General features: G+C 43.3%; 1 protein-coding gene across 1 annotated transcript in view; it reads left to right on the top strand.

Annotated features, from left to right (window-relative positions):
- The first annotated feature begins 23,009 nt into the window (after positions 1-23,009).
- Positions 23,010-23,906, top strand: part of SNX31 (sorting nexin 31) — a 68,513-nt gene continuing 67,616 nt past the window's right edge. Inside the window, exons 1-2 of the mRNA XM_078441664.2 lie at positions 23,010-23,157; positions 23,270-23,344. Coding sequence (XP_078297790.2) covers positions 23,092-23,157; positions 23,270-23,344 — 141 coding nt within the window. The 5' untranslated portion in view covers positions 23,010-23,091. The remainder of the gene's footprint in view (positions 23,158-23,269; positions 23,345-23,906) is intronic.

Below are 23,906 nucleotides of genomic sequence, written 5' to 3'. Positions count from 1 at the left end.
GAATCAATAAAGATAGCCATCAGCCATAAACAAACAAAAATAATTTTTAAATGCCTCAAGCCTATGCATGTTCTGGCCAGCTCGGGCACCTGACCCTGAGAACTGGACCACATGGTACTTTTTTTTCGGGAAAGTCCTGCTGTGTCCCTTGATAACACCCAAATGAAAAGGACGGTGAGGTTCCCCCCAGCCTCCTTATGTCCTTTATTGTGAGATCTTACTCTGTAATCTATACAGAAATCTACGTTCTTGAGTTAAACATGTTTTCTGCCTGTAGAACTCAGCTTGAAATTAATTGTACTGTACCCTAAATTCCCCCAGACCTACCAGCCAGTGGGGTTAGAGCAGGTCCCACCAAGAGTGATGGAACAGTGCTCACCAGTTCACGGCCTTCACGGTCAACCAAGACCTGGACCCGCGACAAAGAACCTTTTCAGGAGTATAGGCTCCCCAGAGGCAGCTCATGTGTGCTCACGTGAAGTTCACTCCGGCCACCCTTGTCCCGCTGTCTCCCTCGTGGAGTCGGTGGTGTCCTTCTGTCCTACATTTCCCTGTAGAGCCCAAACAATTGGATTGCAAATCCCGCTGTTGAGGACCATCAGCTATGTAACCTTGGGCGAGAGACTTCTCTGCATCTCAGTTTCTTTTTCAGTCAAATGGGCACAGAAGTTATCTATTTCATAGGGTTTTTGTGAGGCTGAAATGAGTACTGCAGAGTGCCCTGAGTTGTGCCTGGCACACAGTAAGTACTCACTACGTGTTAACTAGTATTGCTGTATTGGCCAACGCCTCTAGAGCTTTCTGGCACCCACTCGCTCTTTCTGTAGGTTCCTGGCAGCACGTGAAAGAATCTTCATTCTACAAATGGTTACCATTTGAAAAAGACTTTGAATAAAACCCCAGGCTTCAGTTTGGTCCCCGCGAGCTGCTTGGATGAAGTTCTTAACGCGGCTTCCCAGGGAGGCATTTTTCCGGGGCTCGATCTCATCTCAGAGCAAGCTGGAGCCAAAGTCAACCTTCAGAATCCTAAGAGCTGGGAGGGGCTCTGACCAGGTTATGCACTCTCCAGTAGCTTTCACACCTGGGGAGCTGTCAAAGCCTCATGCCCCAGCTCAACCCTAAACCAACTAAATCGGGATCTCTGGAGAGGACGACCCAGGAATTAGTAGTGCTTATTTAAAAGCTCCCCAGGTGATACCAACAGGCAGTCAAGGCTGAGATGTGCTGCCAGAGGAGTAACTGATCACAGGTGGCAGCATACGGCCACATCTAAAGATACAAGCAGATGGGGACCCTGGGGTGGCACAGTCGGGTAAGCGTCCAGCTCTTAATCTTGGCTCAGGCCATGATCTCAGTTTGTGAGTTCAAGCCCTGCATGGGGCTCGGTGTTGACATCAGCATGGATTGGGCTTGGGATTCTGGCTCTCCTCTCTGCCCCTCCCCAGCTTGTGCTCTTTCTCTCTCTCTCCCCTCTCCAAGAAGAAAAACTTTAAAAAAGATTTTGAAAATAAAGACACAAGCAGATGTTCATGAACCGACAAGATTGGGAGCCCACGAATGGGGTCGTTATGATGTCAAACCCCTTGGTATTTTTCTCACCTTTTTGAAAGGCTTAGTTTGAGGGACTTTCACGTAAGTACTGCTTATGTCTTAGGTGGATTTAGAGGAGGAGTTCCTTTTGTGAGCACCCCCCACCCTCAGTTAGAACTTCCTGTAGGGGTCCAGAGGTAGGGCTGGGCAAAGGGAAACCTGAGCCCACAGCTTGAGAGTAGCCCTGCCCTGGAGGCCTGCGGTCTCTCCGGTCTCTCCGCGGAGACCATGTGGAGTGTGGGGCGAGAAGCTGTACCTTGAAGCAGCGGGAAGGGGACTCTGGAGAGTTTCTGAAGAGGCTGGGGGCAGCCCAGCGAGGCCACTAGGGAGAGACCACAGGTATGTCCTTGGGGAGGATCCTCAACTGCATTGTGCTTCTGATTCTTAAGTGTCAAAAGGACAGTAGTACCTACGTCAGAGTCACTGCGAAGACAGAGCTAGCACAGAAGTAGGTAATGCCTGGCATGGAGAAAACCCTTAGCTGTGCTCGTCAGTAGCATTGCTCCCCACGTCATTGGGCAGCAATGGTTATTCGACTCTTCTCTAACCCGGGGGGAATCTGCCTTGATAACATTCCCATCACCTTTGAGAGGCAGCAAACCCCTTCCCGTCGTCGCTTTTGGGTAATGCTTTGGGTGGACCTTCGAGCTCCGCTGTTCAAGGTCTGTGTGTTATAACAGCGTGTTTCCACTTTATACTGCATTTCTCTAAGAAAGGCGTTTGTCCTTCTCGTTAAAACCAACTAGCTTCCCCCCACCCAAAAAAAAAAAAAAGTTGAGCCACCCTTAGGGATAGTTGCCCAAGTAGGACTTGTGACCTGCCCACTCTACACATCATGGCAAGTGGCTCCTGGGGCCACCACGGGCCTGCCAGGGTACCCAGAAGTGGTCAGGCTCAGCAAGGACAGAAGAACCAGGCTCACAGGACATCACTATCCTGGCCAGGCTCCGATTTATTGAAATACCAGGGGGAGGGTACTTCTTGGTGACAGGATACTGCCGTCTGGGCTCTCCAGAGCACCATCCCCATACTGGCATCCCCCCCCCCACAAACCCAAATTACTAATCGGAGGGCTGTTGATGGATGAGCCTCAAGTCAACGCAGAGGAAATTAGATGGTCATGAGTGGGACCTCGTTCCAGCCGCATGAAAGCCCAGTGGACATTCCCTACCCTACAACTCCAGTGATTAGTATCTCCAAAGCGAGGAGGTGTAGACTTCACTTCCTCCTCTGGACACAGCTTGGAGGAAGGGCAGGAGGAGAAGCCCCGGCCTCTTGGCAGTACTTTCCCAGGTATTCTACCAATAGGTGGCTGTGACGGGTCCACATCCTTTTTCAGACCGTCAGTGGATGGTAAAATTGGCTAGGTTACAGCTCTGATTTCATTCATTCCAGAGAAAGTCTTCTAAGTCACCTTGACCACACCAGACAGGTTTTTTACTAAAGTTCCAAAGTATGAGCCCACTTCTCTCCTCACCTTCCCGTGCCTTTGTCAGGGGACTACATCCACTCCTATGACAGTGACCCCCACCTGTATCCCTGTGATTCCCAGTCACGGTTTCATCCTCCACCCCGGCCTGGATATCTGAACCCTCCCACTGGCTCTCCATCTACCACATCCAGCTTGTGACATCCCAACTCCATTTGGGCTCCCCCATCCCCTACTTGCTACTTCCCCGCATGGTGGCCCGATTGCCCATCAAGACTTTCCAACCCAAGCCCCGAGGCAGCCTTGGGTCTCTCTTACCTTCTTTTCTTCACCCCCAGGCCAGTCAGTCTGAGTCCTGCATAACTTTGCCTCCTAGAACTTTTGTGAACACTTTAACAGAATATTTGTTGCAAGGGAGGACCTACAGGGACATGCCATCCTGCTGTCTGCACGAGCTTTGTTAGGGAGAAAAGCAACTGTTGATATGTTTGCCCTTGCTCCTTTATTTCTTCAAAATTTAATCCCTAGTTCATGTTTTCCATACAACCTAGCTGCCAGCCCAGGACAGAGCAGGGTCAGTCACATCAGTGAACCCCAACCTCCTTGGCCCATGACGGCGGCCTTCAGAATCTCGGCTGCCTCCCCCTGCAGCCCCCTCATGTAGTTCTTCAGGCCTCGATTTTCCTTTAACAAGCTCATTTTGGTTTTGTCTCAGTTGTTTTTTTTTTTTTTTTTTTTTTTTTAATTTTTTTAATGTTTTTATTTATTTTTGAGACAGAGAGAGACGGAGCATGAGCAGGGGAGGGGGAGAGAGAGAGGGAGACACAGAATCCGAAGCAGGCTCCAGGCTCTGAGCTGTCAGCACAGAGCCCGATGCGGGGCTCGAACTCACAGACCGCGAGATCATGACCTGAGCCCAAGTCGGACACTCAACCGACTGAGCCACCCAGGCGCCCCTCAGTTGTTTTTTTAAGTCATCGTAGGCCTTCACTGGCCTAGCTTCCCGGAAGGCTCTTCCCAGTTTACCTCTACTCATCTAGAAAGATCCCTGTCGCAGCCCATCTTCCGCAGAAAGCTTCTCTGCCTTCCCCCCACTTTCCACGCTGGCTGGCTAACTCCCTCCTCTGTGCTAATTCCCTGCACGCCGTGGTTGCAATCCTGGCTGGCCCAGTGTCTAGCCATTTTTGTGTCTGCCTGGCCCCAGCAGGCAGGAAGTCCAGCCATCTTTCAATTCCCACCCCTGATGTGGTACCTGCACAGAAGGGAGCCTCCCAGCAGCATAGTGACCCCCCCTCTGAAGGGGTCGCTTCTGTAACACCCGGTTGCCAGCCGTATCACTTCCCTAGTGTCATTTCCTCCAGACATCAGTGCCCAGCTCTGGGGCCCTTGATTTTTGAGAGTTCCTCCCATCAACAGTTATGAACCGAAATGTTATTTTTGTTTGAAGAAGCGAGTAGGAGTCCAGAGTCAAAGTTTGAATGCTGACTCCCAGCATACAAGCTGTGTGACTCTGGACCAGTGTTAAGCTCTGTCTACCTCAGTTTGGTCTCTCGTCAACGGGGATGACATTGCTTTGAGCTCCTACAGTTGTTACAAGGGCTCGAGGAGTTTGTATATGTGAGCACACACAGTGGGGCCTGTGGTGAGCACAGTGGGGCCTGTGGTGAGCACTGGGTCAGCCAGTCTTGTGACCATCTTCAGGACACTGTCATTCAGATCCCAGGTCCCCTTCCCTCTTGGCTGCTGTCACCCGGTTTCATCTCCTCGGAGGTACGTGTGTGCGCGCGGGGACATGCACCCACACGGCCCCGGGGGGTGGGGGGTGGGGCATAGCCCTTTGTGCTCTGGCACAGGGCTGATTGTGGCCACAGGGCCGGTGTAGGAGTTTCCTGGGGCCTCTGCCACAAAGTACCACAAACTTGGTCGCTTACAACCTCAGAAATGGCTTCTCAGTTCTGGAGGCCAGAAGTCTGGAAAAATCAAGGTATCAGCCGAGCCCTGTTCCCCGTTCCCTCTGAAGGCTCTAGGGGAGAATCCTTCCTTGTCTTTTCCAATTTCTGGTGGCTCCATGTGTCCCTGGGCTTCTGGCCTGCATCACTCCAGTCTCAACCTCCATCTTCACATGGCTTCTCTTCTGCGTCTATATGTCTTTGCTGTGCCTTGTAAGGTGCTCACTGGATTTAGAGCCATCCCAATCCAGAAGCAGCTCATCTCCATTTTTATCTTAATTGGAAATAGGGCCTTTGCAGATGTAATTAAGGCTATATTCTGAGGTTCCAGGTATACATGAATATCTGGAGGAAACTATCCAACTGACCATAGTCAATCTCGGAGTGTAGATGTTCTAGACTAGAAAATTACCCAGGAGCCCCAGACATTCCAGAACTACCTATGACTAGTATAAGTTATTTTTATTTTTTACATTTTATTTATTTTTGATAGAGAGACAGAGCACAAGTGGGGGAGGGGCAGAGAGAGACGGAGACACAGAATCCGAAGCAGGTTCCAGGCTCTGAGCTGTCAGCACAGAGCCCGACGTGGGGCTCAAACTCACAAACTGCGAGATCCGTGACCTGAGCCAAAGTCGGACGCTTAACCGACTGAGCCACCCAGGCACCTCTGACTAGTATAAGTTTGCAGCTCTCTCAGGTTTCCTATAATTGATGGTCTCTCCAGTTCCAAAGGGCTCTAAAGCATTCAACATAGCCTAACAGGGAGAATCAAGACCAAGAAAGACATACAGCTCAAGCTCTCTGGTCTTACCTTTCCAACTCAACCATCTGAAACTCAAGAGAATAAAGAGAATGCTGACAAATGAAGCAAGATACATAGGGTGGGAGGACTTAGCTCCCTATCTCTCACCACTCTTACACCTTCAGTGTTTGCTCGAAAAAGCTGCCTGTGGACAGGAAACTTGCACATGTTTGTTCCAGTCTTTTTCTTCGTATAGTCCATGCCTTTGACTATTGATTCTCAAAGACTGGGCTAGGAGAGGAGCCAAGGGCACCTATGTGCACACCAGATGAACCCCTGTAGTGTATACATAAGGGCGCCAACCATTAGAAACCACCTTGCTGGCTCTCTAGTAGACCTACTATGCTGCCTGTCCCAGAGGCCCAAGTATATGAAGGACTCTGAAGAAGTGGAAAGCCCCGCAGTCAAGACAGAGCCATACTTCACCATCCGTAGCGCCAAAGACTGTGTGGGTCCCAGATATGAAAAGACCAAAGGTTACACAAAGTAGAGGAGAGGCTACGTGCAAATAACATTTAAAAGGCTTAAGCAGTAAATAGTGTTCTCGTTTGGTCATAGCACAGATTCCATTATAGAAACTGCCTCTTATCTGTAATCTAGGCTGTGGATTCTGTGAGGTTAAGAGACTGTATCTGTCCCACTGCAGTGCCCAACCCCTAAGAGGCACTCAATAAATACTCCTTGAATGAGGAAACGTTAAGCTTTTAATGAATGCCCACCATGTGTCAGGCACAGAGCAAATTAAAATAACCCTCGGAAACCATACAGAATTGATTCAGAAATGGAACACCATAAAAATGCAGTTATTTAAAACTGCATTTAGAGTTAGGACTATAAATGGCAGGATTGTAAAGTAATGGTACAAATTTCATAAGCCATCCTTGGAAAGCAACCAAATTGAGCATGGTCCGCAGGTGCAGACCGCCTGCCTGCCTTATACCCCAGCTTCACCACCTATGAATTCCGTCATGTGGAACAAGTCTCTTAACTTCCGTGCCTCCGTTCCCCGACTGTGTATGATCATAACATCAGTACCTACTTCAGGTGGCTGTTAGGAGAATAAGTTTATTCATGTAAAGTGTCCAGACCACCACCTGACAAGAGAAGTTCTCTTGAAGTGTTAGCAATCATTATGATACTCCTCTCTTGGGCATGTGGGAGCACATCGCCTTGCACAGTGCAGAGTACATGGAAGCGGTCAGTAAAATTCACTGATAAATCACAGCATCAGTAAACTGAAATGTGAGGTGGAGGGCCCAAGTGAAAGTGGAGCATTTTTATATGCTATCCACCAGCTTAAAAGAGGAGGTTGGGGGGGCGCCTGGGTGGCGCGGTCGGTTAAGCGTCCGACTTCAGCCAGGTCACGATCTCGCGGTCCGTGAGTTCGAGCCCCGCGTCGGGCTCTGGGCTGATGGCTCGGAGCCTGGAGCCTGTTTCCGATTCTGTGTCTCCCTCTCTCTCTGCCCCTCCCCTGTTCATGCTCTGTCTATCTCTGTCCCAAAAATAAATAAAATTTGTTAAAAATAAATAAATAAATAAATAAATAAAAGAGGAGGTTGGGGGGCGCCTGGGTGGCTTGGTCGGTTAAGCGTCCGACTTCGGCTCAGGTCATGATCTCACGGTCCGTGAGTTCGAGCCCCGCGTCGGGCTCTGTGCTCACAGCTCAGAGCCTGGAGCCTGTTTCCGATTCTGTGTCTCCCTCTCTCTCTGCTCCTCCCCTGTTCATGCTCTGTCTCTCTCTGTCTCAAAAAAGAATAAACGTTAAAAAAAAAAATTAAAAAAAAAAAAAAGGAGGTTGTAACTCTAAGACATTTTAAGCCTCCTGGTAACCACAAAGAAAAAACCCATAATAGATACGCACAAGATTATGACACAGGAATCAAAACGTACTACCCCAAGAACTAATCAACTCACAAAGACGACTGCAAGAGAGGAAGAAAAGGGACAAATGCACCATACAACAATACAAAACCCATGAACAAGGGGCACCTGGGCGGCTCAGTCAGTTAAGCATCCGATTTCAGCCAAGGTCATGATCTGACAGTTCATTTGTTTGAGCCCTGCTGTCTTCGTCTCTCTCTGCCCCTCTCCTGCTCATGCTCTGTCTCTCAAAAACTAAATGTTAAAAAAAAAAATTTAAAAACAAACAAAAACAATGAGGGCACCCGGGTGGCTCAGTTGGTTAAGTGTCTGATTTTAGCTGAGGTCATGATCTCGCAGTTCATGGGTTCAAGCCCCACGTGGGGCTCTGTGCTGATCGCTCAGAACCTGCAGCCTGCGTCAGATGCTGTGTCTCCCTTTCTCTCTGCCCCTCCCCCACTCGTGCAAGGTCTCTCAAAAATGAACATTAAAAAATTTTTTAAATAAGTAAAAAAAAAATAGCAACACTAAGTCCTTACCTATCAATAATTACTATAAATGTGAATTAAATTATCTGATTAAAAGAATGGTTGAATGAAAAAAAAAATAAAAATAAGAAGCCCAAACACTAGATCTGATAAGAGACTCCCTTTTGCTCGAAGCTCACACAGGCTAAAAGTGAAGGTATGAAAAAAAGATATTCTAGTAACTACTAACCAAAAGAGCAGGGTAGTTTTCCTTTTATGATAAAAAGGTAAAGTTTACGCTAAAAATGTTCACAAGTGACAAGGAAGGTCATTGTATAATGACAAAGGGATCAATTCATCAGGGAGTTATAATAATTGTAAATTTTACGAATCCAACATTAGAGCACTGAAATATATAAAGCAAATACTGAGAGAACTAAAAAGACAAACAGCAATACAAATGGTAGGCAACTTTAATAACACACTTTTGACCACGATTAGATCACCCAGACAGAATCTAGAAGAACACCGTGGATTTCAACAACACTGTAGACTAAATGGACTTATTAGACCTACATAACATTCCATCCAACAACAACAAAATACACATTCTTTTCAAGTGGAGATACAAAAATCTTTAGGAGAGACATGTTAGGCTACAAAGCAAGTCTCAATTTCAAGGATTTTTTCCAACCACAATGGTATGAAACTAGGAATCAATAACAGAAGGAAAATTCACAAACACATGGAAATTCAACAACACAGTACTGAATAACCAATGTATCAAAGCAATCAAATGGCATATCAAAAAATATCTTGAGACAAATGGAAACTGAAACACAACATACCAAAACTTAAAGGATGCAGCAAAAGCAGTTCTAGGAGGAAAATTTATAGCTACAAAGACCTTCTTTAAGGGGTGGGGGGCGTGAAGAGCCCAAATAAACAACGTAACATTATACATCAAGGAACTAGAAAAAGAACTTAACCCAAAGTTAGCTGAAGTAAATAAGATTAGAGAAGAAATAAATGAAGTAGAGAATAGGAAAAAAATAGGCAAGAGAAACAAAATAAGAACTGGTTCTTTAAGATTAAAAAAAAAAAACCTGACAAACGTTTAGCTAGACTCACCAATAAAAAAAAAAAAAAAAAAAAGATGACTCAATCAGAAATGAAAAAGGAACTATTTCAACTGATACCACAGAAATAAATACAAAGGATCAGAGACCCCTATGAACAATCATACACCAAAAAACTGGACAACCTAGAAAAAGTGAATAAATTCATAACATACGATCATCTAACAGAATAAAGAATAGAAGACCTAAGCAAACCAATAACGAGTAAGGAGATGAAACAGTAATAAAAAACCTCCCAACAAACCAAAGTCCAAGACCAGATGGTTTCATTGTTGAATTCTACCAAACATTCAGAGAAAAATTACCAATCCTTCTCAAACTTGCAAAACATTGAAAAGGAACATTCTGAAACTAATTGTAAAGGCCAGTATTACAGTGATAGCAAAGTCAGATAAAAACACAAGAAAAGGAAACTACAAATCAATATTCCTGATGAGTATAGATGTAAAAATTCTCAGCAAAATATTAGTTGAGTTCAACAATACATTACAATGATCACAATGACTAAGTGAGATACATCACAGAAATGTAAGGATGGTTCAACATACACAAATCAATAAGTGTGATCAATTATATTAATAGAACAAAAAATAAAATCATCTCAGTGGATGTAGAAAAAGCATTTCATAAAATTTAATATTTGTGCATGATAAAAAGTCTCAACAAATAGAGAAGGAACTTACCTCACACAAAAAAGGGCATATATGATGGGGTGTCTGGGTGGCTCAGTGGGTTAAGCATCCAACTCTTAATTTTGGCTCAGGTTATGATCTCACGGTTGTGGGATTGAGCCCCATGTTGGGCTCTATGCTGAGCACGCAGTTTGCTTAAGATTCTCTAGGGGCGCCTGGGTGGCTCAGTTGGTTAAGTGGCCGACTTCGGCTCAGGTCATGATCTCGCGGTCCATGAGTTCAAGCCCCGCGCCGGGCTCTGTGCTGACAGCTCAGAGCCTGGAGCCTGCTTCTGTTTCTGTGTCTCCCTCTCTCTCTGCCCCTCCCCCATTCGCGCTCTCTCTCTGCCTTTCAAAAATGAATAAATGTTAAAAAAAAAAATTAAAGATTCTCCTCATCCCTCCTCCTCTCTCTGCCCCTCCCCTAAGAAAGAGAGACAAGAGAGAGAGAGAGACGAGAGAGAGAGAGAGAGAGACGAGAGAGAGAGAGAGAGAGACGAGAGAGAGAGAGAGACGAGAGAGACGAGAGACAAAAGAGAGAGACAAAAGAGAGAGACAAAAGAGAGAGACAAAAGAGAGAGACAAAAGAGAGAGACAAAAGAGAGAGACAAAAGAGAGAGACAAAAGAGACAAAAGAGAGAGACAAAAGAGAGAGACAAAAGAGAGAGACAAAAGAGAGAGACAAAAGAGAGAGACAAAAGAGAGAGACAAAAGAGAGAGACAAAAGAGAGAGACAAAAGAGAGAGACAAAAGAGAGAGACAAAAGACACACACACACACACACACACAGAGACAGAGAGAGAGACAGAGACAGAGAGAGAGAGAGACATACAGTAAAACCTTGGATTGTGAATAACTTGTTCTGCAAGCATTCCGTAAAACAAGCAAACATTTCTAATCAATTTTAACTTGATAAATAAGCAATGTCTTACAATACAAGTAGTATATGATGCCAAATGTCACATGATCACAACTGAGCCAATGGTTCTTCTCCATCTCTCTTGCTCTCTCTCTGCTCACTGCAGGATTGTGGGTGATTATCTCCCATGCTCAGATGCTTCGTCTCAGGCCTCCAGTGTTTGGCAGAAATCAATAATCTTTCAGAACATTGGAAGGTGCCCACAATTGGCACTAGTGTGTTTTTGTCACTTCAAAGCACCTATGGACAGTCCTTTGTTTTTCCAGACAAGAGTAACCTTAGGAATGCTTTGCTTCATTCTACGTCATTGGATAGGTTCCTTGTTAAAGTTGCACGAAGAGAAAAAGATTCCATTGAGCCAACAGATAGCAGGGATTCTGTAAGGGATAGTGAAAGTCCTCCTACACGATAACCCTCCTCTCTCTGGTCTCCTTCACATCAGCCACGAAAGTTTTCAAAGGTACGTGCAGGTTAATTTGTTCATTTTTCTTTATACTTTGTATTTTATTATTTTTATTATATTGCAGTATTATAATCATTTTTACATGAACATTTTTGGGTTGTAGAACAAATCATCTGAGTTTCCATTATTTCTTATGGGGAGATTCACTTTGATACACAAATGCTTCGGATTAGAAGCATGTTTGTGAAATGAATTATGCTTGCGAACCAAGGTTTTACTGTACAGGAAAGGCCCACAGCTAACATCATACCCAAGAGTGAAAGATTGAAAACTTTTCCTCAGAGATCAGCAACTAGACAAGGATATCCACTCTTACCACATCTATTTAACATAGTGTTGGAAGTCCTAGCTTGAACAATTAGGAAAAAAAAAAAAAAAATAAAGGGCATCCAAACAAGAAAGGAAGAGATCATCTGCAAATAGTGACAGCTTTGCAGGACATAATTTATAGAAAATCCTAAAGACTTTATAAGAATACTGTTGGCATAAATGATTCTACTATTAGAATAAATAAATGATTCTGCTTTGCTGAATTCAATGCACAAAAATCGGTTGCATTTCTGTACACTAGCAATGAACTGAATAAAGAAAACAATTCCATTTACAGTAGCAACAAAATATTTAAGAATAAATTTAACCAGGGAAGTGAAAGATCCGTACGCTGAAAACCGTAAGATGTGGATAAAAGAAACTGAAGACACAGATAAATGCAATGTTATTCCATGCTCATGGATTGGAAGAATTAATCTTGTTGAAACATCCTTTCTCCCAAAGCCATCTATAGATTCAGTGAAATCACTATCAAAATTCCAATGGCATTTTTCATAAATGGATGAAGGAGCTAAGAATACTCAGTGAGAAAAATAGGGTCTCCAACCAATTGTGGTGGGAAAACTGGATATCCACATGCAAAAGAATGAAACTGGACCCTATTTTACACCACTCACAAAAATTCACTCAAAATGAATTAAAGACTTAAATTTAAGACCTGAAATCATGAAACACATAGTGAACACATAAGGAAAAAGCTACCTGATGTCGGTCTTGGCAATCATTTTTTTTTAAGTTTATTTATTTTCAGAGAGAGAGAAAGAGAGACAACAAGCAGGGGAGGGGCAGAGAGAGGGAGGGGAAGAGAGAATCCCAAGCTCTGCGCAGACAAGACAGAGCCTGTCACAAGGCTTGATCCCACACACGAGGAGATCACAGCCTGAGCTGAAATCAAGAGTTGGACACTCAACTGACTGAGCCTCACAGGTACCCTGGCAATCAATTTTTGTATAGGGCATTAGAAACACAACAAAATAAATAAGTGGGCCTCCATCAAACTAAAAATCTGCTCAGGAAAAGAAATAACCAACAAAGTGAAAAGGCAACTTAGGAAACAGAAAATATTTGAAAGCCATGTATAGGATAAAGGATTAATATGAAAAACACAGAAGATAATCATGTAATGTAATAGCAAAAAAGCAATTATCTGACTAAAAAAAAAAAAATGTGCAAAGACAAAACCAGTCTTACTTTAGAAGACCGAAATCCTAGTACGCATCATCTCTAATCGTAGTGGTATAAAACTAGAGATCAATTACAAGAGGAAAACTGGAGAATTCACAAATATGTGGAGATTAAACAATATACTACTGAATCAACAATAGATCAAAACAGATACTAAAAAAATATCTTAAGACGACTAAAAATGGAAATACAACATCCCAAAACTCATGGGATGCAGCAAAAACAGTTCTAAGAGGCAAGTTCATAATGATAAATACCTACATCAAGAGAAAAGGAAAATCTCAAACAACCTGACACCTCAAACTAGAAAAAAGAACAAAGCCCAAAGTTAGTAAAAAGGAAATAACAAAGATCAGGAGGAAATAAACCAAACAGAGACTAAAAGGGCAATAGAGAAAAAAAAAAAAAGACAAATGACTAAGATCTGAGGGTTTTTTTTTAATAAAAATATCCAAACCTTTAGCTAGACACACACACACACACACACACATACACACACACGAAAAAAATCAAACAATATCAGAAATGGAGGAGACATTACAACCAATAATACAGAAATACAAAGGATCATAAGCATATTATACCAATTGTACACCAACAAATCAGACAATGTAGAAGTGATTAAATTGCTACAAACATACAACCTACCATGGACATACTGAAGAATAAAAAAATAGAACATCTGAAAAGACAGAGTATCAGTAAGGAGATTGAGTCAGCAGTCAAAAACCTCCTGACAAAGGTCCAGGACTAGATGGCCTCACTGGTGAATTCTATGAAACATTTAAGAAAGAATACCACTTTGTAATACAGCTTGAAAACTAGAATTGTGATACACAGTATGGTTCTGGCACAAAAACACACACATAGATCAATGGAACAGAGCAGAGAACCCAGAAATGGACCCACAAATGTATGGCCAACTAATCTTCGATAAAGCAGGAAAGAATATCCAAAGGAAAAAAAGACCGTCTCTTCAACAAATGGTGCTGGGAAAACTGGATGGTGACATGAAGAATGAACCTGGACCACTTTCTTACATACATAAATTCAAAATGGATGGGTTAATATGCAAAATCTATAAAGACCTTATCAAACTTAATACCCCAAAACCAAACAACCTAGTTAAGAAATGGGCAAAAGAAAGAAATAGGCACTTTTCCAGAGGAGACATCCAGATGGCTAACAGACCAATGAAAAGATGCTCATCATTTATCAGAGAAATACAAATCCAAACCACAACAAGACACCACCTCACACCTATCTGAATGGCTAAAATTAACAACTCAGGAACCAACAGATGTTGGTGAGGATGCAGGGAAAGACGAACACTTTTGCTCTGTTGGTGGGCATGCAAACTGGTACAGCCACTCTGGTAAACAGTATGGAGGTTCCTCAAAAAATTAAAACTAGTTTTCTATGACATAGCAATTACACTACTAGGTATGTATCCAAAGGATACAAAAATGCTGATTCAGAGGGGCACATCCACCCCAATGTTTATAGCAGTGCTACCAACAGTAGCCAAATTATGGAAAGAACCCGAATGTCCATTGACTGATGAATGGATAAAGATGTGGTGTATACACACACACACACACACACACACACACACAAAATGGAATTTACTTGGCAAGGAGAAAGAATGAAATCTTGCCATGTACAACCATGTAGATGCAACTGGAGAGTATTATGCTAAGTGAAGTAAGTCAGTCAGAGAAAGGTATCATAGGATTTCACTCACATATAAAATTTGAGAAACTTAACAGATGAACGTAGGGGAAGGGAAGGAAAAATAAGATAAAAGCAGAGGAGGCGGCACACCATAAGAGACTTGTAAATACAGAACAAACTGAGTGTTGCTGGAGGGGTGGTGGGAGGGGGATGGCTAAATGGGTGATGGGCATTAAGGAGAGCACTTTTTGAGATGACCACTGGGTGTCATATGTAAGTGATGAATCACTGCATTCTACTCCTGAAACCAATAGTATGCTGTATGTTAACTAGCTTGAATTAAAAAAAAAAAAATACTAAGCCTTCTCAAACTTCCAAAGATAGAATAGGAGGCAACACTTCTAAATTCATTTTATGAGGCCAGCACTATCGTCATGCCAAAACCAGACAAGGATACCCAAAAAAGATAATTACAGGCCAATATCCCCGATGAACACAGATGCAAAAATCCTCAACCAAATATCAGCAAACCCAATTTAACACATTAAAAGGATCACACCATGATCAAGGGAGATCTATTCCAGGGATGCAAGGATGGTTCAATACCTGCAAATCAATCAACGTGCCCATTAATAAAATAAAGGACAAAACTTGTATCTCGAGAGGCAGGAAAAGCATTTGACAAAATTCACTATGTAGTTATGATAAAGAAAAAAAGAATCTCAACATGTAGGGTATAAGGTGATGTACATAAACATAATAAAGTCTATAGAAGAGAAGCCCACAACTACTATCATATGAAATGGTGAAAGCTTTCAGCTTTTCTCCTAAGAACAGGAACAGGACAAGGATGCCTACTCTCTCCACTTTTATTCAACATAATATTCCAAGTCTAGCCAGAACAATTAGGCAAGAAAAATAAAAAGTATCCAAGCTGGAAAGGAAGAAGTAAAACAGTCACTATTTGCAGATGACATTATATATACAGAAAACCCTAAAAAGACTCCAGAAAAAAAACTCGTAGAATAAACAAATCTAGTAAAGTTTCAGGGTACAAAAATCAATATATAAAATCTGTTATACTTCTGTAGACTAATAACAAGCTATCATAAAAATTAAGAAAACAATCATAAATTGTCTCCTAAAGAATAAAATATGTAGGAAGAAGTTTAACCAAGGAGGTGAAAGACTGGTCATTGGACAATATCAGACACTGATGAAAGAAACTGAAGAAGACACAAATAAATGGGAAGATATTCTGCGCTCACGGATTGGAAGAATTACTGTTGTTACAATGTCCACAGTACCTAAAGCAATCTACAGATTAAATGCAATCTCAATAAAAAAAATTCCAACGTAATCTTTCACAGATAGAACAATCCTAAAATGTGTGTGGAACCATAAAAGACCCTGAATAGCCAAAGCAATCTTGAGAAAGAAGAACAAAGCCAGTGACATCATGATCTGTGATTTCAAACTATATTAAAAAAAGCAATAGTAATCAAAACGGTATGGTATTGGAATAGAACAGACACACAGATCAATGGAACAGAATAGACAATTCAGAAATAAGCCCATGAGGCACGAATGTATAATAAGGAAAGGACATTCTCTTCAATAAATGTCCAGTTGGAAAAACTGGATCGCCACATGCAAAAGAATGAAACTGGATCACTACCTTATGCCATAAAAAAAAAAAAAAGTTAACTGAAAATGTGTTAACAAGTTGAATGTAAGACCTGAAGCCATAAAAATCCTAGAAGAAAACAGGCAGTAAGCTGCTTGACATCAGTCTTGGAGGTGGTTTTTTGGATTTGAGGTCAAAAGCAAAAACAACTGGGACTACATGAAACTAAAAAGCTCTCCACAGCACAGTAAACCATCAACAAAATGAAAGGGCATCAATGAGATACTGGCAAACTGAATCCAACAATACATTAAAAAAAAAGTCAATCACCACAATCAAAGGAGAGTTATTCCAGGGATGCAAGGGTGGTTCAATATTTACAAATCAACATCGTACCTGACATCAACAAAAGAAATGATAAAGAAAAAAAACATACAATCATCTTAACAGATGCAGAAAAAGCATTTTACAAAGTGTAACATCCATCCATGATAAATACTCTAAAAAAAAAAAAAACTAGGCTTAGAGGGAATGTACTTCAACATAAAAAAGGCCATGTATAAAGACACCCACATCTAGTATCATACTTAATGGTGTAAAACTGGCTTTTTAGATGAGGAACAAGACAAGGATGTCCACTCTCACCACTTCTATTCAACATGGGTCAGGAAATCCTAGCTGCAGCAATCAGGCAAGAAATAAAAGGCATCTAAATTGAGAAGGAAGCAGTCAAACTTTCACTATTTGCAGATGACATAATACTGTATATCGAAACCCTGAAGACTCCAGCAAAAAGCTATTAGAATTGATAAATGAGTTCAGTAAAGCTGCAGAATACAAAATTAATATACAGAAATCTGCTGCATTTCCATACACTAATAATGAAGTAGCAGAAAGAGAAATGACAAAAACAATCCCATTTATAAATACACCAAAATATAAAAAATACCTAAGCATAAACTTAACCAAGTAGGTGAAAGTCCTGTACTGTGAAAACATTAATAAAGCATTGATGAAAGAAATTAAAAGTGACACAAGCAAATGGAAAGATATTCCATGCTTACAGATTAGAAGAACCAATATTGTTAAAACAGCCATACTACCCCAAGTAGTCTACAGATTTCATGCAATCCCTATCAAAATACAACATCGGTCACAGAACTAGAACAAATAATACAAAAACTTGTGTGGAACCACAAGAGACTCTAAATAGCCAAAGCAATCTGGAGAAAGAAAAACAAAGCTGGAGGTATCACAATCTGAGATTTCAAGATACTTATAAAGCTATAGTAATCACCATAGTATGGCACTGGCACAAAAATAGACCCACAGATCAACAGAGTGCCCAGAAAATAAACCCATGCCCATGTGGTTAATTCATCTGTGACAAAGGAGAAAAGAATACATGATAAGTTAAAGACAGTCTCTTCAACAAATGGTGCTGGGAAATCTAGGCAGCTACATGCAAAAGAATGAAACTGGACAATTCTCTTATGTCATACACAAAATAAACTCAGAATGGATTAAAGACCTAAGTGTGAGACTTGAGACCACAAAAATAAGCAGTCATTTCTTTTATACCAGCCATAGAAGCATTTTCCTAGAGGCCTCCCGAGGGAAAGGAAACAAAAGCAAAATTAAACTATTGGGACTACACTATCCAATAAGGAAATAATATACAAAACCTTTAAAGAACTTCTAACACTCAACACCCAAAACACAAATAATCCAATTACAATGGGCAGAGGACCTGAATAGACATTTTTCCAAGGAAGACATCAAGATGGCCAACAGACACCTGAAAAGATGCTCAACATCATTCGTCATCAGAGAAATGCAAATCAAAACCACAATGAGATACCACCTCACATCTGTTAGAAAGGGGAAAATTAAAAAGACAAGAAATAACAAGCATTGGTGAGGATGGGAAGAAAAAAAAAGTCCCTCATGCACTATTTGTGGAAATGCAAATTGGTATAGTTACTGTGGAAAAAAGTATGGAAGTTCCTTAAAGAATTGAAAATGGAATTACCATATGATCCACTAATTCCACCACCAGGTATTTACCCAAAGAAAACAAAACATTAACTTGAAAAGATACACAGATTCTCAGGTTTATTGCAGCCATTTACAATAGCCAAGATGTGTTAGCAATCCAAGTGTCTATATCCATAGATGGTTAAAAAAAAATGTGGCAGGTACACACACACACACACACACACACACACACACACACACAATGGAGTAATATATAGCCATCAACAATGAGATCTTGACATTTCCAGCAACATGGACGGGCCTAGAGGATATAAAACTAAGTAAAATAAATCAGAGAAAGACAAATACCATGATTTCATTCATATGTGGAACTTAAGAAATTAAACACAGGCACGAAATAAAAAGAGATAAACCAAAACATTACAGAAGAAATCTTTTCAGGGGGAAAGTGGATGCGGGGCAGGTGCGGATAGGTGAAACAGATGAAAGGAATTCACAGTACACTTATCATGAGGAGCACTGAGTAATGTATGGAAATGCTGAATCGTAATATTATACACCTGAAACTACTATAACACTGCAGGTTGATTATATTTCAATATTAAAAAGGTTAAATGGCCAAAAAAAAAAAGGCAGCCTTCTGAATGGACAAAAAATATTTGCAAATTATGTATCTGATACAGGGTTAATATACAAGATATATAAAGAACTACCACTCAATAGCTAAAAGACAATTCAAGACTGTGCAGAGGACCTGAATAGACATTTTTCTAAAGACAACATAGAGATGGTCAACAAGTACATGAAAATATGTTCAACATCACTGTCAGAAAAATGCAAATCAAGGGGCGCCTGGGTGGCTCCGTCGGTTAAGCGTCCGACTTTGGCTCAGGTCACGATCTCGTGGTCCTTGAGTTCGAGCCCTGCGTCGGGCTCTGTGCTGACTGCTCAGAGCCTGGAGCCTGTTTCGGATTCTGTGTCTCCCTCTCTCTCTGACCCTCCCCCGTTCATGCTCTGTCTCTCTCTGTCTCAAAAACAAACGTTAAAAAAAAATTTTTTTTCAAAATACAAATCAAAACCACAATGAGCTATCACCTTACACATGTCAGAATAATGACTATTATTGAAAAGACAGTAACGAATATTGTCAAGGATGTAGAGAAAAGGGACAGGACCTCTCATGCACTGTTTGTGAGAGTGTAAATTGGCACAGCCACTATAAAAAACAGTGTGAAGTTTCCTCAAAATGTTAAAAATAGAACTCCCTTAGGATCTAGCAATTCCACTTCTGTGTATTTATCTGGAGGAAATGAAAATATTCACTCAGAAAGGTATATACTCTCCCCATGGTCATTACAGATTAGTTACAACACCCAAGATAATGGAAGCAACCTAAGTGTCCTTCAATGGGGGAATGAATAAAGAAAATGTGGTGTGTGTATATGTATTATAGAATGGAACATTTAGCCATAAAAAAGAAGGAAACCTTGTCACGTGAGACAACATGGATGGGCCTTGAGGCCATGAGGTTAAGTGACATAAGTCAGACAGAGAAAGGCAAATACCATAGCACCTCACTTACTGTGTGGAATCTAAAAAACACAACACAACACAACAAGAAAAACAAAACCAGAAGAACTCTGAATTCATAGACACAGAACAGAACAGTGGTTACCAGAGCCGGGGTGGAGGAAAGTTAGAGGGGGCATGGAATGTGAGAAGGTAGTCAAAAAGTACAAACTTCCAGTTATAAAACAAATTCTGGGTATACAATGCACGGCATGGGGACTATAGTTAATAATACTGTATTGCATAATTATTAGGGGTGCCTGGGTGGCTCAGTAGGTTAAGTGGCCGACTTTGGCTCAGGTCATGGTCTCAAGGTTCATGGGTTCGAGCCCCGCATCGGGCTCTGTGCTGACAGCTCAGAGCCTGGAGCCTGTTTCAGATTCTGTGTCTCCCTCTCTCTCTGCCCCTCCCCTGTTCATGCTCTCTCTCTGTCTCAAAAATAAATAAACGTTAAAAAAATTTTTTTAAATAACTGAATTCATACAAAGTAGATTGGTGGTTGCTAGGGGCAGAGGAATAGAGGTCAAAGGGTAGCAACTTCCAGTTATGAGATGAATAAAGTCCAGGGATCTAATGTACAACATGGTGACTATAGTTAATACTATAGTATATATTTGAAAGTTGCTAAGAGTTTATTTTAAATGTTAAAAAAAAAAAATCCCAAAACAAATGATAACTATGTGAGGCGATAAATGTATTACCATAATTATTTCTCTGTATACACATGTGTCAAATCATCACACCGTATGTACCTCTCAAACTTAAACAATGTTACATGTCAATTATATCTCGGGGCACTCGGGTGGCTTAGTCAATTAAGCATCTGATTTCGGCTCAGGTCATGATCTCACGGTTTGGGGGTTCTAGCCCGAGTCGGGCTCTGTGCTGACAGCTCAGAGACTAGATCCTGCTTCCGATTCTGGGTCTCCCTCTCTCTCCGCCCCTCCCCTGTTTCAGCGCCGTCTCTCTCCTGCTCTCAAAAATAAACAAAAAAAAATTCAATTATATCTCAATAAAGTTGGAAAAAAGATACAATACTCTAGCAAAAAAATGTTAACTGAATGAGCGAATGAGAGCTGATGGTCAGGAGCAGAGGTTGGAGGTAGAAGACAGGGACTGGCACAGAGGTTAGTCCTGCCCAGTTCAGCTTCAGGGTAGCCTTGGTGGCAGGAAGGAAATGGCCCTTCGGCCTATGCTGGAGGTGGAGCCAGGCCCCAAACAGGTTGAAGAAAAGTCCCAGGAGGATGGGCTCCACTTTGCTGTCCTGAAGACTGGGCCAGACCCTAGAGCCAACCTCATGAGCCTGTACCCCAGAGGACACTCAGGGACACCTGTAGTCTTGGTGTAGTGTGGCCCTCCCGTTCAGAGATGGCCCACCGGCAGGGGAAAAACCCTAAGGCCCATCTACCCTGGACTGAAAGTCCTTGAATACGCTTATTAACACAATTTCCTAAAGGGAAGAAAATGCGATGTAAGGGTCCATTAACTTGTCCAAGGCCCTTAAGTAGAAGCCACGGAGCTGGGATAGGAATTCCATTTGCAGTCTCTTCGTCTCTACATTATATTGTCTCCCTAACTTAATGGCCGCAAGTTTCCTTTTCCATAAGGCCTCCCACCAATGGTTCCTAGCTCACTGTGCCTGGGAAGTTAAATGGTGCAATGTACATGAGAGCCTGGCACACGTCAAGCATGCAGGAAAGAACGGGTGTTGGGCAAGTGTGGGGTCTCCCTCCCCGGTTTCAGATGCCCCCTTTGGGCACTCAGCTCTCCCCCAGTGAGGACTTGCCTCTTAAAGGGCTTTCAGTGGTATCCACGGAGTCCTAGAAAAAAACCAATCAGACCTATGGGGAAAACAAGTGGAAAAGTTACTGCACTCTCTGGGCCTTTTCTGTCATTGGAAAGGATGTTGCTCTTGATGTTTACCCCCAAGAGCTAGGAGAGCTACGAACAGGAGGAACCATGGAGGCAGCCCAGCACCTACCTAGTGACAGGCACACAGGTGCCTGGAGCATCCCTCGGCCCCAGTGACCATGGTGGGAAGGGGGAGGGGGGAAATTCTATCCTCATTTCACTAAAATAAGGGAATTAGGAGGATTGCTTTACACAGCAACTGAAGATGAAAGATTGTTGAAAGAACTTGGGATGGTTAGTCCAGAGAACACAGCGTTTATAGAAACCCAGCTAACTGGGTGCTGGCACCTATTTAAAGCCGGGGCTTCCCGGGGACCAGGAGAGACCCAAGCCAAGCCCATTTGATAAGGTTTCCGGTAGATTAAGGAAACACAGTGGTTGAGGTTTCTGGTACTTTAGTGGGAAAAGTATTTCTTTCCTTTCTTTCTTTTTTTTTCTTTCTTTCTTTTTTTTTTTTTTTTTTTTTTTTAAGTTCTATGGGTTTTTTTTGAGGGAGAGAAAGTCAGGAGGGGCAGCGACAGAGGAGACAGAATCTCAAGCAGGCTCGTGTGGTCAGTACAGAGCTGGATGCCTGACTGGAACCCAGGAAACAGGAGATCAGGACCTGAGCCAAAGCCAAGACTCCCACGGACGCTTAACCCACTGAGCCACTGAGGCGCCCCGATTTAACAAATTGTTAACACAACAAACGGAGGCTAATGTAACTACGCTAGTCATAGATCAACTGCTAGATTTAAGGATTTCTTGAGAATCTTAATTCTCAGTGCACTGCATGTGGGCATTGTCGACAGGTAGTGAGACACGAGCTTTTTTTTTTTTTTTTTTTAATCCTGGTTGGGGGGGGCACCTACTTGGAGAAAATATCAACATTTTGAGTTTGAGGGCGCGTCTGCACGGGATCGGTCGGTCGCTCCGTCACTCCCCCTCACAGGACAGGCCCGGGGAAGGGGGATGGGACCTCCGACCACCCAGGGAAGTCAGAATGGGGTCCTGGAATGGACACTTGGAGAGAGCGACTCCTCCTCGCTGTACATTCCCCTACCACCCCTTCCCCCTCCCCCTCCCCAGGTGTTGGGGGCGGGGCGGGGGAGTCTTTACTTGCTTGGCACTGGACAGGACATCTATATGGCTGGAGCAACGATTTTAAGCTTTTGTGGGTTCTTATGAAAATCTGAAGACCACCTAGGACCTTCTCCCCAGAAGGCTTCTAGCGATCCACCCGCCCACGCACGATTTTCCCGCCAAGGAGCCGGGAGCGGTCCACACACCCGGGTCGAGCCGCTGGCAGGTCCGGCTTCTGCGAGCGCGGCTCCCCACCTTCCCGGGACCGACCGCTGGGCGGGAGCTGGGCGGGGACCAGGGGGCGGTGCCAGCCCCGCCCCGGCCGCCGCCGCGGGTCCCGACTCTCTCTTGCCGCTGCAGACCTGCCGCCCTCTGCTCCCCGGAGCCCGGACTCGCCGCCGCGGCTCGGCTTGCCGAGGGCCCTTCCCCGCCCCCGCCAGAGCCATGAAGATGCACTTCTGCATCCCGGTGTCCCAGCAGCGGCCGGACGCTCTGGGGGGCCGCTACGTGGTGCGCGGGGGACCAGGGGTCTGATCGGGCGGGGAGACGGTCGGCGACGTGACGGAGCGAGGGCTCACCTGCTCGCTCAGCTAATCCGAGCCGCTTTGTCTCCGTGTTGCAGCTGTACTCCGTGTACCTGGACGGGTACCTCTTCTGCAGGGTGCGCTACAGCCAGCTGCACCGTTGGAACGAACAGGTGAGCAGGCTCGAGGCAGGTGAGGAAAAGTGCGCCCCAAGACACCGGACCTTTTGAGCGCTCCAAGCCCTTAACCTGGGAAGCAAGGTCGGAGTAAGGATCGATTTGGTAACGCTCGGCCTACAGCTCCGTTTATATAGGTTACGGCTCCTAACCCTCTGCAGCTGGGAGGTGAGGGAATTGGCTCAGGTGATTCTCCCAACCGCTTTCCAGCCCAGTGATCGACCCCCAGCAGCCCCGCTGGCTGGGTGCATTTCAGCTCTTCCCCAGCATTATGTCCCCGTTCAGAATGAGCACACTAAATCTAGACGGAGCTATAGTCTTAGGAATCTTGTACATAGATCGGTATTTAATTTTCTCTCTCCCAGAGTGTCTTAGGCTTCTTTGAAAAGGTGTGTGTATTTTTGTTTTCAAATGAGTGTATTTATAGGCTTCAAGTACCGGCAGGCTGGAAACCCAGGAAGCAAATGACTGATCAAGACTGGAGGCCGTTTCCCACTATAGTTTCTCCCTCTGATGTGGGGCATTTTCTTTGCGAGGCAGCCTGATTTATTAGCATGCT

This window comes from Panthera onca, chromosome F2 (assembly GCF_046562875.1).
Source record: "Panthera onca isolate mPanOnc1 chromosome F2, mPanOnc1 haplotype 2, whole genome shotgun sequence".
In the NCBI taxonomy this organism is placed as follows: domain Eukaryota; kingdom Metazoa; phylum Chordata; class Mammalia; order Carnivora; family Felidae; genus Panthera; species Panthera onca.
The sequence above is the reverse complement of the archived record's forward strand: the minus strand, read 5'-3'. Positions and strand labels throughout refer to the sequence as shown.